A 19,796-nucleotide genomic window follows, 5' to 3' on the forward strand; every position below is an offset into this window, starting at 1 on the left:
TTATCACGAAATGATATAAATGAAAAAATGTACAAAATTTGCTAATTTATAATAATCACAATTTGATTTCGGTATCGGAATATTAAAAGTTCCCTTTTACAATTACTTTGGAAAAATAACGAATTCAAACAAAAAGAAAGTGCACATGTGTTATCTAGCAGTATTTTGTGTGTGTATGTGTGTGGTGATATTTTGGGAGGGAGGAAGTTAGCCATTAAAGGTGAATTAATTCTGTTATGAAAATTTTGGAAATAAAATTTCATTGTGACACATGCACTTACACATGTTTCAAAAGATAAACTGTAGGGAAAATATCGCTACTTCAAAACTGCTGCATAATATCGAAATTAGCCGAAAATATGTACATAACAGTTGGCTTCATAACTGCTGTTTATTTTGATTTGTAGTGACTGATTAGGGGGGAACCAAGAAAGTTAAAATGCAAAAATCTACAGATTATGTTATAAAAATTATGTATTACTTGATTTACGCATGATTCTCTATAAAGCAAAATTTAAAAAGTGTAAACCTTTGCTTAATCTGTGAACTAACCTTCGAACTAAGATTATGAATAAAAAAGAAAACATAATTTGGAACAGATGGAGGCTGTGTTCATTTTTAGATTTGGATTTTTATGAATTTATAAAATAATCGTTTGACAAAAATAATTATCTTCAATCAAGTTCTAGGAGAATTTTAAAATGTATTGGCGATTAAAATAATTAGCAAAAAAATTGATAGTGACATTGATCTTCCAAAGTGATATAATATGAAGTGAAGAAAGTATGAAAGGATTTCTTCTTTGTGCTGGCATTAAAAACTATAATTATACGATAAAAACAAGCAGCAAAAAATGAATATAACTCATAGGTATTTAGTCTGATATAACTTAGATTCCTGTTACCAAGCAAATGGCAAGCAACTGTTTTTCTTGCTGTAGGCAACTGAATGTAGCTACTACATATTCCAGGTAATCTAGTTAAGTGTTCTTTTCAGCGTGAAGAATTATTGCCCCTTCTAATGGACATGACGGTCAAACTGTACTTCTTATCCAGGTTCTTTCAACAGGTGGACAGAATATTATCCAGGTTTGCTGGATGTGTATATATGTCCAGCAAAGAAATGGTACTCTTACATACATGAATTTTATGGAATACAGGAGTTCCTGTTAGTTTTATATTCTAAGGAAAGAACAATGTATTTCAAATGGAAGCGGGAGGCTCACAAATTTTTCAGCGACCTCTAATTTTTATATTATGAATTTAATATTTAAAAATAAGTATTTTATTTTGCACCTATAACTATGCTGTTTTTTTTTTATTGTTCTTTGTGAGGAGTAAGGTTTTAAAATGTGACCCCTAATGCATGCGCCTAATGGTAAATGTGGCCCTGAATGGCTGTTAATAAGGTGTCATTCCCCAATATTGGTGCATCCTATTAAAAAAAAAAAAAATACTGTAGCAGAATCTTTAATCAGACATTAAATGATTTAAAGAGTTTTGTAAAACAATTTATCAATATGTCAATATTTTGTTGAAAGTAACAATTTAGCTTTCTAATGAAATTTGCAGCATATTTTGGCAAATTTTTGCTTATATTATATTGCTTATATATATTTACATGGCTTTTCTTTTCCAGATTACATCAAGTAAAGATGATTATAAATGTGAAATCTGCCACAAAATTTTCCCAAGAAACTACAGTCTACAACGGCACTTAATTATGCATTCTGGAGAAAAAAAATATAAATGCCCCATTTGTGATATGAAATTCAGTCATGTATACAATCGGAATAGGTAGGAAAAATACTGTGTCGTTTAATAGTTATATAAAATAAGAATACAAATAAATTATAGAAATTATTTTAAAAGTCCTGTTTATTTCTATCATCATTTACATTGATTCTGTATGTGTTATTGATGATAAAGTTGGTGATAATGACATTGAAAAACAGAGTGAAATTAACAATAAAGTGAGCAATAATGACATTGAAATATAGTGTGCAATTAATGGTAACAGGGTTGACACTAAACAAATGTGTGACTGGTGATAAAATACCAAAAGTGAATGATAAAAAAGCATGTGAGATTTGAAAGCTGAGTTGGTGAAGATCGGTGCATGCTGAACGAAATAAAGAGAATTAGAGATATGTATGGAAGAATGAAGAAAGAGGAAAACAAATGAAATGTTTATGAAAAAGGTAACCAAAGACCTGCAAGTAGTGTTGTATGATGATTCAATTATTAGAGGTGTGGTAAATGAGAAGATGCACAACGTTTGTTTTCTGGAAGGTAAAATGAATAGAGTGATTGAGGCATTAGATATGAGGACTCATCTCTGCTACCACCAAAGGAGTTGGTGTAGTAGGGACAAATGACTTCTCTGAGAATAAGAAGAATGTAAGATTGGATATCAGGAGGTTGTTGAGAGGGATAAAAGATAATAGTGATAGAAAAGGTAGTTATTGTGTTGACTAGGTATGACAGTGATGAGATAAGGTGGAGTGCAAGAATTATGAATGTTATGTTAGCAGAAATGTGTGAAGAGAAAGAGGTGCAGTTTGTTAATATCCAGAATGAGTTTGAAGGAAGAATGTAACTGTATAAGAGTGATGGACTCTATTTGAATGGTTTTGGTGTGAGTCGTACGGAGTGACTGCTGCTAGAATTCATTCATTAACTGAACCTCTTACTCTATGGAGAATAATGAGTGCAGAGAATGAATGAATCCAAGCAATTAAGGATTGATCTGAAAGAGTAGGAGATTATGGAAGGAGAGATTTAACTGGCACTTATGAATGAAGGTGGTAGCTTGAGTGTAGAGAATGCGAGAACAAGTGTGCAAGACAAACAGGGAGACAGGATAGGGGAACATAACATGAGAAAGGTTGATGCTCCAAGAGAATGTGGATGCATGTGTAGACAAAAAGTGAAGGGAATGAACTGGGATGTAGGGAAAACAGTTGGATTTGAAGCAGGTTATGGGATGAGCAAGGAGAAAAAGAAATGGCTCGAGGAAAGTATGGAAAGTCGCATCTAATAAGTGGTATCAGTAAAACTTGTTATAGATCCAGGAATGAGCTGTTACGTTTGTATACAAATGTTAAAAGTATCAGAAACAATCCTATTTATAAATTTGGGGACACAAAAACACACTTGTTGAACAGATTATTTTATTAATTACTAATAAAATAAAACTTGATGTTTCGACCCCTTTATCGAGGTCATTGTCAGAAGGATACAAGTGTATTAGGAACCAAGATACATGCTTTAACCCTGTATACAGGCAAACTAAATCTACGTAGTTAATTAATCCTTTTCTCGAGCCTGACCTCTAGTGATAAAAATAGATAAATAAATAAAAATAAAATAAAAATATATACATAAAAAAATACAACTACAATAAACTGCTAAAGTCCTCATGTATTAATATTCTTCTGAATTTGTACAGTTTCGATTGTTATAATATTTCCTTCAGTTGCTGTTGAATGTTACAAACACTTCATCAGGTTGTCTTCTTGTGGTGGGATTTTTCTATGACTAGTTTAGGTTGTTATACAGGTTGTAGATGGGTCCTCCACATTCTTGGAATAGTCAGACCATCATTTTTGTTGAGATTTGGGTTATGTTTGAGCATTTCACATGACTTTAAATTTTCTCTCAAACCAGGTTTTGGTGCGGTGTAGGGACTTGGTATTTTTTCAGTCAATTCTATGGTATGTTTGGAGTGGTCAGTTTTATCAATTCTATGGTATGTTTGGTCAGAAAGGTCAGTTTTATCAAAATGAAGGTATTTAATGTGTCGTTTGTGTTCGTCTTGTCTGATTGGGCTAGTTCGCTCTGTTTCCCTTATGTATGGTATGTTACATGTGCATTGTATTTTGTATACCCCTGGGTGGGCTAGGTGTGGAAGAGGATCTTTAGAATAACTGAGTAGGTGTCTTAACTTATTTGGGGGTTCAAAGGTGGTTTTAATGTTGTATTTGCGTAGTGTTCTGTCTATTTTTTCAGAAATGCCTCTAACATAAGGAATGGCAATAGCATTCCTGAAATCTTTTTTGTTCTTACTGGTATCTTTGTGGAGGATCTTGTGAATAGTTTTTTTACTGTATCCATTTTGTATAAATGTTTGGTTGATGATCTTGTATTCCTGGTTTAGAGCTTCTTCATTAGAACAAATAGTTAGAGCTCTGTGTTTAAGGGTGCTTATGACACCTCGTTTTTGTGTATGTATTTACCGCAAACCCACACACAAACCTTTGTGTGTAGGTTTGCGGTAAACTGAGAAGGAGAGACAGCCAGAGGGAAGACGTGTGTCTGAGAACTGAAGAGAGTGGTTTTTTTTGCCATTTCAATGGTGAATTGGATACGTTTGTGTTGTTTGTTTAGGTGGCTAAGGAATGTATTTAGAGCTTCGTGGCCGTGGGGCCAAATGGCGAAAATATCGTCAATGTATCTGAGCCAAATTTTTTTGGGCTTTAGACATGCTCTCTCTAGAGCACGTTGCTCAAAGTCTTCCATATTATCTATTGGGGGGAAAAAGCGGTGAGCCCATGACTGTACCTTCTTTTTGAAGGTAAAATTTGTTTTGCCACACGAAACATCTGGAGCAGAGTACGTGGGCAAAGAGGGCTGTGATGTCGTGTGGAAATATGTTCTGTAAGACCAAGATAGTGTCATTGATTGGGACATTGGTGAAAAGGGAAGTTATGTCAAAGCTGACTAATAAACCTTGGTCGTTGAGTGTAATGACCAAGATTTATTAGTCAGCTTTGGCATAACTTCCCTTTTCACCAATGTCCCAATCAATGCCACTTTCTTGCTCTTACAGACTCAACGACCAAGATTTATTAGTCAGCTTTGACATAACTTCCCTTTTTACCAATGTCCCAATCAATGACACTATCTCTCTCTTACAGAACATATTTCCACACAACATCACAGCCCTCTATTCCCACGTACTCCGCTCCGGATATTTCATGTGGCAAAACAAATTTTACCTTCAAAAAGAAGGTACAGCCATGGGTTCATTGCTTTTCCCCCAATAGCTAACTTTTATATGGAATTCAGTATTGAAATGGAAAAAAACAACTCTCTTCCATTCTTAGACACACTTGTCACACATCTTCCTTCTGGCTGTCTCTCCTCAGTTTACTGCAAACCTACTCAGGCCAATACATACACAAAAATTCTTACCACCACCCAACACAAGAACTAAGTGTCATAAGCATCCTTAAACACAGAGCTCTAACTATTTGTTCTAATGAAGAAGCTCTAAACCAGGAATACAAGATCATCAACCAAACATTTATAAAAAATGGATACAGTAAAAAAACTATTCACAAGATCCTCCACAAAGATACCAGTAAGAACAAAAAAGATTTTAGGAATGCTATTGCCATTCCTTATGTTAGAGGTATTTCTGAAAAAATAGACAGAACACTATGCAAATACAACATTAAAACCACCTTTGAACCCCCAAATAAGTTAAGACACCTACTCAGTTCTTCTAAAGATCCTCTTCCACACCTAGCCCACCCAGGGGTATACAAAATACAATGCACACGTAACATACCATACATAGGGGAAACAGGGCGAACTATCCCAATCAGACAACACGAACACAAATGACACATTAAATACCTCCATTTGATAAAACCGCCTTTCTGACCATGCACTCCAAACATACCACAGAATTGATTGGAAAAATACCAAGTCTCTACACTGCACCAAAACCTGGTTTGAGAGAAAATTTAAAGTCATGTGAAATGCTCAAACATAACCCAAATCTCAACAAAAATGATGGCCTGACCATTCCAAGAATGTGGAGGACCCATCTACAACCTGTATAACAACCTAAACTAGCCATGGAAAAATCCCACTACAAGAAGACAACCTGATGAAGTGTTTGTAACATTCAACAGCAACTGAAGGAAATCATATTATAACAATCAGAACTGTACAAATCCAGAAGAATATTAATACATGAGGACTTTAGCAGTTTATTGTAGTTGTATTTTTTTTAAATTTATATTTTTATATATTTTTATTTATTTTTTATTTTTTTTTTATCATTAGAGGTCAGGCTAGAGAAAAGGATTAACTACGTAGATTTAGTTTACCGGTATTTAGATTTAGTTTACCATATCTGCCTAAATTTTAGCCTCAATCCTATTTAGTATGATCTTCAATAAAATTTTACTTGCATGAGATATTAAACTAATAGTTCTATAGTTATTACATGCCTTCATATCACCTTTCTGATGTAGTGGTATGAAAACCGACTTCTTCCAGTCTCTAGGCCATTATCCTGTCTCCTTGTAATCAATCTATGAAACACTCTTATCCCTCCACCAATGTTGCCTAGAGCATGTAGCTTAGTTCCTTATGCACTTGTATCCTTCCGACGATGACCTCGATAAAGGAGTCAAAACGTCAAGTTTTATTTTATTAGTAATTAATAAAATAATCTGTTCAACATGTGTGTTTTTGTGTCCCTAAATTTATAAATATGAATGCTGATCACCCTGTAACCTTAAAAGAAAGTATTAGAAACAATACAATTCACCAGAAATGCTTTGTGAAGGAGTCAAGGTGATAATACAGGATACAGCAAAGAAGTATCTCGGCCTGATAAGAAGACCAAGAGACCCATGGATATTAGATTCAACATGGGAACTAATCAAAAGAAGGTGGTTGGAAAAATAAAGAGACACAGGAACTGAAGAATATAAGAGATTACATAGAGAAGCCAGAAGAGCCATGAAGCAGGAGAAGGAAAAGTTCTATATTAATAAATGTGAAGAGATAGAGTTCCAGATGAGGAGGCACAATTATAAAAGGATGTCTTATTTAGTTTGTGACTTAAGCACAAGTTTAAGCCCAAATTGAATGTCATCAAAGACAGGAATGGAGCATTACTAACAGAAAAGTTTGAAATCAAAAACAGATGGAAAGGATACTGTGAGGAACTGTACAGCAGAGTGGATAAAGAAAATGTGGAGTCCTCTCACCAGCAAATTTTGATTTGGAACCTCCTCCTCCACTTAGGCATGAAGTTGAAAGAGCAGTTAAGCAGCTCTTAACGGCAATAAGGCCTCAGGTGCAGATGAAATCCCAGCAGAGTTAATTAAGGCAACATTGGTGGAGGGATAAGAGTGTTTCATAGATTGATTACAAGGAGACAGGATAATGGCCTAGAGACTGGAAGAAGTCGGTTTTCATACCACTACATCAGAAAGGTGATATGAAGGCGTGTAATAACTATAGAACTATTAGTTTAATATCTCATGCAAGTAAAATTTTATTGAGGATCATACTAAATAGGATTGAGGCTAAAATTTAGGCAGATATGCCCGAGGAACAAGCAGGTTTTAGGAAAAGTAAGGGCACCAGAGATCAGATCCTTTGCCTTAGACGGATCATAGAAAAATATAAAGAATTCAGACTACCTCTGGTAATGTGTTTCTTAGACTACTCTAAAGTTTTTGACTGTGTTGAGCATGTGAAACTGTGGGAAGTAATCAAAAGAATGGGTTTTCCTCAACACACTATCAGGTTGATAGCCAACTTGTACAGGTAGCAAGAAGCCATGGTTAGAACAGTGTTGGATTGATTGACTGGTTTCAAGTTGGAAAAGGAGTTAGGCAAGGATGTTTACTTTCTCCTCACTTGTTTAGTATATATGCGGAAGACATCATGCATGAAGCATTGGATAAGCTCAAGACAGGAATTAGGATATGAGGTAGATTGATCAGTAATCTGAGGTATGCTAATGATACAGTACTCCTTTGTAATGACATGGAAGAACTACGACTAATTATTGACAAAGTTAACAAGATCAGTAATAACAGAGGACTTCAACTCAATAATTATAAGGAAATACAAACAGAGAAGCTGTTGAGGAAATCAGCAAGTTTGAGTACCTGGGATCCATATGTGAAGAATTGCTGTTCAGAAGATGTCGGAAGGTTAGGAATGGCTAAAACAACAGTCAGAGACCCGTCTAAAATTTGGAAGAATGGATCTATCTCCATGGGAACAAAGTTGAGGATTTTGGATGCAGTTGTTTTTCTGACAGCGACTTATGGATATGAGACTTGGAACCTGAAGAAGTCAGATAAAATATCTGCTTTTGAGATGTGGTGTTACAGAAGGCTGTTGAGGATATCATATACTGAAATGTACAAATGAATGGGTGTTAGAAAAGATCAGTAGAACTTTAAGGCTCCCTAAGGATATTGAGAGAAGAAAGTTAAAATATTTTGGACACATTGAAAGGATGAAAGAGGGGACTTCTCAGAACAGTAATAGAAGGTAAAGTTCCTGGAAGGAGTAGACCATCAATGAGAGGGATGGATCATGCGTGTGGAGTGACTGATCTTCAGAGAGTTGAGGTCTCCAGAAAAACAAACAACAGGACTACATGGCAAGGCCTAGTGTGGCACATCACCGAGCATTGGAGTGACCATACAGCACCTGTAGATGTCCAGTGAATGTATAGATAGATAGTACAGACTGGGATGAAGAGATAGCAACCAGAAGTAAAGAAAATGAGTTTCTTAAGTTTTTGAGGGAAAACTATCTCAGTCAGTATATAACAGGGAGCAAATGAGGATTGAGAGTCTAGGATTTGATTATCTCATCAGAGGATGTTATTTACAAATGAGGTGTTAAATCTCCTTCCAGTTAGTGAGAGTGACCATAAAGTGATTACCTGGGTTATTGCCAACAATGTGAAGACTTCCATGAGGAAAGGATATATGTGAAACTGCAATGCTGGTGATTATGAGAACTCAGGAGACAGCTTGTAGCTGTAGCATGGAATGAAGAGTAGGGTTGAAAGGAGATCAGTTCTGCTTGGGAGATATTCAAGAACTATCTAGTAGAAGCAATGTCTAAATCTATTCCAAAGGTCAGAAGGTTAAATAGTGTAGGTATGAAATGGATGAATGAAGATGATTAAACGTGCATGCGGTACAGACAAAAAAGGCATTAAAGTGTGAAACATAAGAGGAGTATTAATAATTAATTTCGTGAGGAATACAAAGAACAGGAAAGGAGGGTGACTCAGTTGGTAAGGGTAGCAAAAGTTCAGCATGAACAGCAGTTAGCTAATGAAGTAAAAAAAATCTCAGGGAGTTCTTTCCATATGTAGCCAGCAAAAAAAAGCAATGAATATTGAAGAATGGCATTGATTGGAGAAAATGGTATATAAGGATAACTTATATGGAGGATATAGTTGAGATATTTAATGAGCAGTTCATAAAGGTCTTTCATCCTTTTGAATGCAGCATCATGGAGAGTTAAAGAATAGTGGATGAAAAGGAGGAGAGACCAACTGTAAGAGAGCAAGAGGTATATGGGGAATTGAGCAAACTTGATATTAATCAGGCTGTGGGATGTGATAATATATCACTGCATATTTTGAAGGAATTTGCCAGGGAGTTGACATCTGCCTTGACATATTTGTTTAATATGCATCTTATATTGGTCAAGTTCCAAAGAAGTGGAAGTAAGGAATGATTAGGTTAAATTGGTTATAGTGTTGGAAAAGCTCGTGAGAATCAGATCCTGAATTGGATTGACAACAATAGTATTATCTTTGATGAACAGCATAGATTTGCTAAAGTTAGGTAATGTTTTGATAGTAATCACTTATGTGGGTGATCTGAAAAGTTCTTGGCCTCGACCATAAATGACAAGACTATCAGCAAGATTTTTTTTTTCTTTTTCTAAGTTGGTACATATGTCATAAGTATCCATGTGAAATTGCAAGTCATTCTATCAAGCAGTTTTTTAATACTGCTGTCGGAAGCCAAAGTGTCGTCTGTATCCCTTGAAATGGATAAAATTAAGTATCATGTGGTTATAAAATTCTTTGTAAAAGAAGATTTAATGGCAAAAGAAATTCATTAGAATTTCATAAACATTTATGGGCACTCTTCTCCTTCATTTTCGACAATTAAGAAATGGGCTGCCGAGTTTAAACATGGCCGTACCAGCCTTGAAGATGATCCACGTGAAGAATGTCCAAAAAGGTGTAACAACACCAGAAATCATTGATCAGTGCACGATATGGTATTGGATGACTGGCAAATCGAGGAGCATAAAATTACTGAGACTATAGGCATTTCAAAAGAATGTGTAGGATATATTTTGAATGAAGAATTGCAAATGAAAAATCTTTGCACTACACGGGTGCTGATCTGATCGAAAACTCGCTCGCATGAAAATCTCTGAACAGTGCTTCGAGCATTTTAACTAGAATAAAACTGATTTTTTTTTTATTAAAAAAAAAAAAAAATGTGCACAAATTCATGTGGAGAGAAGAGGCAAGGAATAAGAAAAGTCTCATTGACTATGTTATTGTTGATAGTGATGTTTTCTCCCTGGTGCAGGACACCAGAGTGTACAGAGGATTTGAAATTGGAAGTGATCACTATTTAGTCTTGGGCAGGATAAAATTGAATTTCATATTGAAAAGAATAACATGTAAAAAAGTTTTAAAGCAAATAAAAGTTGAGCAGCTCTCAGATGTGAACTGTAGACTAAAATACACAAAGATTATTGAAGAAAAAATGAAAGAGTTTGAGAACAGGAATCAAACCTTGGAGATTCAGTGGCAAGCCTTGAAGAAAACCCTGATTGATTCAGCCAGAGAGGCATGTGGTGAAGTTGTCTGCAAGGATAAAAAAATCAGAACTCCCTAGTGGACACAGGAAGTTAAAGAGGCAGTGAAGGAAAAGAAGAAAGCATATCAAAGGTTCCTGGCAAATAAGTCAGCTTGTGCTCTTAGAGAATACAGGGGCAAATGCAAGAATGCTAAACACTGTGTAAAACTAGCTAAACAAAAGTCATGGGAGCACTTTAGCAAGAATATAGAAAATAAATATCAAGAAGGTGGCAAAATATTCTGGAGGTTGTTGAAGAAGTTTAAAAATGGAGGAAAGAGTACTGTAAAAGGAGTTAGAAATGATAAAGGTGACACGAAAACGGGAGAAAAAGACATCCTTGAAGTATGGAGTAATTACTTTGAAAAACTGCAAATGAAACAAGCAGTAATGACAGCACAGTGGTAAAAAAACACTGACCAGGAATGCAGTCAGGGATACATATCCATACTTGAAGTAGAAAAAGCCATCAAAGGCTTGAAATGTGGAAAGGCAGCAGGAGTAGATGATATTCGACCAGAAATGCTGAAGTATGGTGGTATAAAAGTCTTACAGTGGCTGCACTGCATAGTTCAGAAAGCCTGGACAGAGGGACGAATTCCCGATGATTAGAGTAGAGCTCTCATAGTACCCATATATAAAAAGGGAAATAAAACTGAATGTGAGAATTACAGAGGTATTTCCCTACTGAGTGTTCCTGGCAAGATCTATGCAAGTATACTTGAGAAACAGTTGAGAAGAATTGTGGAAGTAAAGCTTGGTGAAGAACAAGCTGGATTGAGGCCAAATAGATGCTGTCAGGATCAGATCTTCACGTTATGACAAATAGTCGAGAAAGCATAGGAATATAACAGAGATCTGTATTTAAGTTTTGTCGATTTGGAAAAGGCATATGACAGGGTGCTAAGAGAGAAGCTATTCAATATGCTACAGTTGTATGGTGTCAATGGGGATTTATATCAAGCAATACTTAGTCTTTATTTGAGTTGTAAGTCAGCAGTTAGAATTGAAGGAAGTACAGGAAGGCATTTTGTTTATTAATTATCTTGATAAGGGTAAAACAATAACCGGGGAATATTATTCCGATCTTTTAACCAGACTAGACTAAAAATTTCTTGAGAAAAGACCTGGTTTGCAGAAAAAGAAAATCATCTTTCATCAGGACAATGACTTGCCCACAAAGGTGTTTTGGCAATGGGTGCACTATGAATTGTTTGAACATCCACCCTGTTACCCAGATTTGTCTTCATCTGACTTCTGTCTCTTCTAAATATCTTCTAAATAACTAAATATCTTCCTCGTTGGTCAGCGTTTTTCTTCGAATCAAGAGGTGATTGCAAATCTTACTGAGAAGCACTACAGGGATGGGATAATGGCTCTGGAGCATCACTGAAATAAATGTATTAGTTTTAAGGGAGATTATGTTGAAAAGTAAAAATAATTTTGAAATTATAAATATGTTTTTTCATTTCAATTTCAGTATACTTAGACCTTGCAAAGGCTTTTGATAGATTGCCATACGAAAAGTTGACAGTCAAACTAAAGCGGATAGGGTTGGATATTAGACTAGTGCGTTGGATTGGAGATTGGCTGTCTGATAGGTGTCAACAAGTTGTGTATGGGGGAACAATATCCCAGAAGAGGAAAATCACTAGTGGTGTGCCGTAAGACTTTGTTTTAGGGTCATTGCGGTTTAATCTATATATTAATAATCTTGGGGAAGATTTGAATGGGGGATATATAGTTGTTTGCAGATTATGCAAAGTTGGGATGAACTATGAGGAGTAGAGCAGATGTAGTATACAAGAAGACTTGAATAGACTGAGTGAATGGACATTGGAGTGGGGATGACAGTTCAATGTTGCAAATGTTCAGTATTGTTTAAAATTTAAATTCTTGGGGATATATATTGTTTGAGGTGGAGGAAATAAGAGATATTTGGATGATGGTGGATAAGGGTCTAAAATTTAGAGGGCATGTTGCCAAATTTGTGAGGACAGCACAACAAATTCTGGCAAAAATGTGGAGAACACTGACTTGTTGAAGTAAGGAAATTCAGTTTCCATTGTATAAGGCCTTAATTAAGCCACATATGGGCTACTGTGGACAAATTTGGTCATCTGGTTTTCAAAAGGATGAACAGATGTTGGATAGGGTCCAGAGGCAATTGACCAAAATGGCTTCTGATCTCTGGAATGTTGAATATGAAGAAAGGTTGAGACCATGCAATTTGCAGAGTCTAATGGATAGGAGGAAGAGGGAGTGGTTTGATAGAGACATACAAGTTAGTAAGGAGTTGTTATAGGATTAACATTGAAGAGATTTTTTATAAAATGGTGAGAGATTGGGGGATAATAAGAGGTTATTCTGGGAAACTTTATAAGGAGTGTGTGAGCAAAGGAGTTAGAATCAGTTTTTTTTTTTTTTTACATTGAGAGTTGTGAATGATTGGAATTCATGTGCCTGAGAGCATTGTGTCTACAGAGAATTTGAATATGTTTAACACGTTCGCTGCCAACTACGAGTATACTCGTAATTGGTATATGAGCCTGAGGAGCCAACTACGAATATACTCGTATGTCGATTACCAACCTCCTATGCCAAGCACACAAGTTAACCTGTAGTATAAGCATGTTAATTTGTACTCTTGGCTTGTGAATAAAGCAAAGTCTGGGGACTTGGTAGAATGAAAATAATTTCAGCAAAAGTATAGTATATTATAAGAGGTATTGTTGCATAAACTGTGTATTTATTAATGGAAATAAAACAATTTTTTGAAGTTTTTTCAACATATACATATATTTATATACGATATATCATCATGAGTTATCGCTAGAGTCATCTGTAGGATTATAATCATCTTCAGAATCGGAACCAAATAATTCATTCCATTCATCATTGCCTGTATTAGCATAAGCTTCTAATTCTTCATCAGTAAACTTTCTTTTACTGGCCATGGCATAATTGAAGGTTTTTATTTATATAATTTTAAATAATTGTGAGACTGGATGCAATAAACCTTACTGCACTGAATGCTGAATGTCACTGACTCTTAACTCAAGTTACACAGTCATCAGCGCATGTAAGACATAGGTAGGGGAGTGATACGAGATTACTCATAGTTGGCATATGAAACAAAATTCTGTCTGATAAGCCAGCTACGAGATAACTCTTACTGACCTTGTAGAAGTGAAAGTGTTTGCCGTGCGGTAACAAACTATGCTCGAGGAGCGTGGCAGTGAACGTGTTAAGGCACGATATCCTGTAGTTATTTTCTGAGCTACCAAATGTTTATAGCCACTGTTTATTATTGGTTAGTTATTTATACTTTGCAAACCAATCTCTTTCTCACCTCATAAGTTTTTTAATTATACCATCATAATTGCACATATGCATTTCACTCCATCCAGTACCTTATAGAACACACATTATTATTATTATTAAACTGATTGCCAATAATGAAAGTATTTCTGTTTGCACTTGTTGTTTCTTTCCTTCTTTCCTTTTCTATATCTCATCCTCACATGGCTCGTTAATGGTAGTTGACATATTTACGCCTTTTAGTGATTCAAATATACCAACTAAATATAGAATTTTTTAAAAGTGTTTTCTAATATATCCTGAAACAAAGACATTATTTCTCTATGCAGATTTGATTCCAATCAGAGAATCATCATGATATCAAATCCTCTGAAATACAAGCACGAAACTTCCATGGGACATATTGTTTTCTTTCATCCCGCCAGATGGGTGATGACGAGAGAGTGTTAGTCTAGCGTGAAAATGTTAAGAAAGCTTACCATCTTAGCATATCATTGGTGCAAAAAAGTCTTGAGTGCTAATGGTATCAAAGTCTTCTCTAATATCTTCATTTTTAATATGATTCTGCTATTAATGCCATTGTCTCCCATAATTTTTCTCATAACTCAAATACCTATAGTCTGTAGTGTTTGATCAGTTGTTTTAATTCTTACCAAACACTTAGATCCATAAATTAAAATTCATTTGAAGTCTATCCTGTTTTGAATAATTTCAGTCTGATTCCATGTAAATATATCGAAATGGTTCCTCACCATTCTCACCTTATTTATTCTATTATCAACACACACACACACACACACACACACACACACACACACACACACACACACACACACACACACACACACACACACACACACACACACACACACAATATATCTATATATATATATATTAATGAATAATAATAATAAAGTTAGTTAGGATGTAAGATAAAAGAAGTAATATACTACGGTGATTCTCTAATTAAATCTGCACTTGATGATGGAATCGTTTCCTTAAGCTTTCTGGGATCAAAAATAAAGGATGTCATTATCAAATTCTTAACATGTATCCTCAGGGAATGTACAGGATATTATGATAAACTTCATGAAAAAGTTACATCATTGCTGACTTGCTATAAACAGTTTTCCTCCAAATTAATCTATTATCTGTCATGACTAATATAATCAGATCTTATATTTCCCTCTTCTAAGGTCCTTTTAGTTTTCCTCTGTGTCGTTTTCCTGCCATCCTGGTTAAAAACACTTGTTTTGCTAAGCATACCTCTCCCATTCTGTTTAAGATGTTCACGTCATAGTCAGATAAAAACTCTCATAGCAAGCTTGCCTGTTGGTGGGGAGGAAAAAAATCCCCCCCTACAGTTGCCTGTTAGTGTATCTGTGGATCTTCGATGTAACCAAATCAGCATAGAGTGAGGAATAAAAGAGAAATTGGTCAAACACTAAATTAGCCATATACAAGACAGTGCTCAAGCCAATTAACTTATGGATCTGAGAGCTGGGTTAGAAATAAAACACTTGACCAAAGATAAGAGAGTCCTGAGAAAGATTAGATGGCATCAATGGCAGTATCATATTAAAAACGAGTATATTAGGAAAGAACTTGACATTGTTAGCATAGCTAATATCAGGTGATATGGTCAGTTAAACAGAATGGGAGAAGAAAGATTAGCAAAACAAGTGCTCTCTTCCAGGTTGGCAGGAAAAACACCCAGTGGAAGACCAAGTTATAGGTGGATTGATACAGTAAAAGGTGCCTTAAAGACAGAAATATAGCATCTGATAATGTTGGAGGTCTTTACAAGTAACAGATTGATTTGGAGGAAAATTGTAGATAGGAAGTCAGTGGTGATGTAAGTTTCATATGAGTACTATCGTATCCTATACATCCCCCTGAGGGTACATGTCTGGAATTTGATGATGATGATGACATTTGAGTTACTGAAAGATGCAAATATGTGAACCAACATTAATGAGCCTTATATTTGCTGTGCGAGAATTGCAGATGTAAGGATGAGAGAGAACAGGTGTGAATAGATATACTTTCATTACTTGCAAATGAATTATTAATAATTTACAGTTGTGATATTATATGTGTGTGTCCAGTAAGTTTCTTGAGTAGAGCAAATTACATGTGATCCTATAAACAGCAGACATTCGCTTTTGCATTTATGATGGCCATACTTAAAAAAAAAAAAAAAAACTTATGGGGAGAGGGATAGAGATTTGTTTGCAAAATATAAATAACTAACCAATAATAAACAACCACTTTATACATTGAATATAGAACTATTGGGAGAAGCCAATCCAAGGAACTAATGATATTCTTCTTCTTCTTCTGCAGCTTTTCCCACTTAAGTAGGGTCGCTGTTTGTGGTGAGTCTCCTCCACAACCTCCTGTCTTGGGCTGTAGCCACATCCAAGTTCTTCATCCTCAAGTCCTCCTCCACCATTTTCCTCCATCTCTTCTTTGGCCATCCACGCTTCCTCTTCCCCTGCACATCCATCTGCATGACCCTTCTTCCCACATACTCTTCCTCCCTCCTCATCACATGACCAAACCATCTCAACCTTGCCTCCTGTATCTTTGCTCCTAAGTTCGTAACTTTCACCATTCCCCCTTACATAATCATTTCTCTGACGATCCTTTCTGGTCACACCGCACATCCACCTAAGCATCCTCAGGGCCACAGTTTCCATAGCATACGTCATAGCTGGCCTCACTACTGTCCTGTAGATTTTGTCTTTAAGATTGATCGGTACCCTCTTATCGCATACCACTCCAGCCACCTCTCTCCAGTTCCTCCATCCTGCTTGTATCCTGCATCCCACTTCCTTCTCAGCCTCACCATCCTCTTTCATTGTTGAACCTAAGTATCTAAAGTCACTGACCTTCCTGATGACATTTCCTTCCAGCTCTATATATGTCTCCTGGCTGCCATCCACTTCGCAGCACATATACTCTGTCTTACCTCTGCTCAGTCTCATACATCTCTTCCAGTACTTTCCTCCAACTTTCCAGTTTAGCTGCCACTTCTTCTCTTGATTCTGCACACAGCACGATGTCATCTGCATACAACATAGGCCAAGGCATGTCTTCTCTCACCGGAGGAGGTGAGAGAAGGAATGAAGTCAGGAAGGGCATCCGGTCATAAAACTTCACTGCCAGCTCTAGCTATGATCAAATGAACTAATGATATTGATTAGGTAATTCATCTAAGTGTGGCAGAATGGAGCAGAAAATCATCTTATACTATTTGTTGTGCTTGTTATGTATATTTATTTCCATGTTTCATTTATATTTCACTTTGTTTTCTAAGAATTTTCCCTTATTCATTGATGATCAAGTATACATTGTTTACATAGTGATATAATATAATATTTTTCGGTTATCATCAGAATTATCCAACCTTTCTCAGATTCTACCTTCATTACATGCATGTTTTTTTTAACCAATTAACCAATGGCTCTTCTGTCTTATTAATAATAGATATCTGGATTGTGCTAGTATTTTGTTGGAGATTAACATATGCAGTCCACTACTTATAATACATAGGATTCATTTTTATTCAGGAATAAATGAATTTTTACTCACAACAGAAGGAACTAAACAGAGCATAACTGCAGGAATAATTGACTGTGAATCACAGAACAGAAGCAAGTGAGATTATGGAAGTAAAAAAATAAAAAGTAGTATAATGGATGAAATGAAAGTAAGTCACTGTGGAAGTGAAGAAAAGTAGAAACAAGAAAACAAAAGAAATGAATGACAGATTTGTGTAATCGCCAGGATCCCATTATTATTGGTTAAATGATTAATCAGTAGGTTAATTGGAATGTGACAATTAATGGCTTCAATTCCATTATTAGAAGTGTAATAAATTTCATAATGAGTAGTGATGTAATGAAGTGTAATGAGAAATTTCATAAGGTGTTTTCCAGGAGAGAAAATTAGTAGGATTATTGATGTGTTGATTCACTAAGGTGGTCAGTGGTCTTTGGAGACAAATTGAGGGAATGTAATTTGCATAGCCTCTTGAATAGGAGGAGGAGGAGGATATGATTGAGACATATAAGTTAGTCGAGGTTGTTACCAGATTAACGTCGAAGATATTTTTCATAGAATGGGATGGTCTGTGGTGGGGGTGGGGGGGAAACAAGAGGCCAGCCTTGGAAACTGTATAAGGATGGTGTGAGCAAGTGGGCAAGGAGCAATTTCATTGGTGAGTGGAATGCATTGCTTGGGTGTGTTCTGAACGCAGCTACACTGAATGAGTTTAATGCATGTGATGAGCTTTATGTGTGATAGGTGCACTTCCCATGATTAGTCTCTGATTCTGTGGAGGTCTGATATTAATAATAATAATTCATTTATTCTTTCTGAAGACTGAAATGAAAATGTTCCTATATTATGAAAAACAACTCATCCCCAAAAGTTAGTATACTTGGAGAAGCAAGAGAAACAATTTTGTATCACTAAATACAGTACAGTGACCTTTATGGTCTGTGTGCTATGTTTAACAACAATTGGTGTAATTAGAGACTGGAATGAAATTGACCATTCATAATGAAAAACGCATCCCCTCACACACACACACACACACACACACACACACACACACTATGCTGCATATGTGCAAGCAAAATAGTTTTATTGTATCACCAAACACAGGATCTGATTAAATGCATTTGTCCTAATATCCCTTTTTAAATTTTCTTTCTTTCTTTTGGTCATAACATGAGCACCTACTGGTTTACATCCATACGGTTCATCCCCAAACTCATAGTTGATTTCTCATCCTTCTCCATTCCTTGCACCTCTGCTGTTTGGAGAAGTCATCTCCATGCTGTTTTTCCTAGTGACTGCAACCCTCATGTCTTCAAGAAACACATCTTTCTTCTTTTAACCACTTGCCTATACACATGGCACCCATGTCATAGGTCTTGGATCCTGTTGTGGGGAGGGAGGGGTGATAAAAAAAAATATATATATAAAAATAATTTGGTTTTCTGATGACATTTTCTACTATTTCTACTAACCTAACCTAACCTAACCTAACCAAACCTCTATAATACTAGGCTCCATTAGGTAGTATATGAGTTTCATATACTACCTAATGTATATAACAAAACCGTTTGCAAAGTGGAAGGGGTCCTCCAGCGGGTCCCCTTCCACTTTGCCAGAAACCATGTTTGAATTCCAGTTTGCTTTCTCCCCATTTTTTTCAGCAAGCAGTATTAGGGAATGATATTAGAATCATGTCAGACATCATAGTGAACCCTTTCTTCATTTCCAGGGTATAGCTTTAAAACATTTATTCTGAAGAGACCAGTCACTAGATAGTATACTTGGCCTAATGGTAATATTCTTAGAGGTTTTCAGATCATCTAGCAAATAATTTTGTTACCACAATTCTGCCAGGTATGCCTAGAAGAAACCTGAGTAGTTTAGAATTCACTATTTGAAAATGGAGAATATCATTCACCATTTAGAAATGCTGAATGAAATTCTCCTTAGTAAAGAATCCACTTCTGCATATCCCTTATCCCTCCCAGTTTCAGCTGGCTCAACTTAAGTGGCAACTATGTAAAGCAAAGTAATGAAAAGTAGATTACATGCAAATAAAGGCAAACCTACAATTGCTTTCCATCTCCATTTTGAGAAATGATACTTCTGCTAACACTAATCTAGATTTCATCTTCCTCAAACACTACTCATATCATTTTTCCCAATGATATGAGTAGTGTTTGTATCTTCAGCTGTTGTCCCAAAAGTGGTATTTCTGCATGTTTATTCTGAT

General features: G+C 35.8%; 1 protein-coding gene across 3 annotated transcripts in view; it reads left to right on the plus strand.

Moving 5' to 3' along the window:
* The window catches only part of LOC150093934 (uncharacterized), a 513,542-nt gene that overhangs the window by 293,417 nt on the left and 200,329 nt on the right, over positions 1–19,796 (plus strand). For all 3 annotated transcript variants that reach the window (XM_090412955.1, XM_090412957.1, XM_090412956.1), the window contains exon 15: positions 1,639–1,796. In XM_090412955.1, the coding sequence (XP_090269081.1) occupies positions 1,639–1,796 (158 nt within the window). The remainder of the gene's footprint in view (positions 1–1,638; positions 1,797–19,796) is intronic.

This window comes from Typopeltis vanoorti, chromosome 23, assembly GCF_054136105.1.
Source record: "Typopeltis vanoorti isolate ZY-2024b chromosome 23, IOZ_Tvanoo_1.0, whole genome shotgun sequence".
Classification (NCBI taxonomy): Eukaryota; Metazoa; Arthropoda; class Arachnida; order Uropygi; family Thelyphonidae; genus Typopeltis; species Typopeltis vanoorti.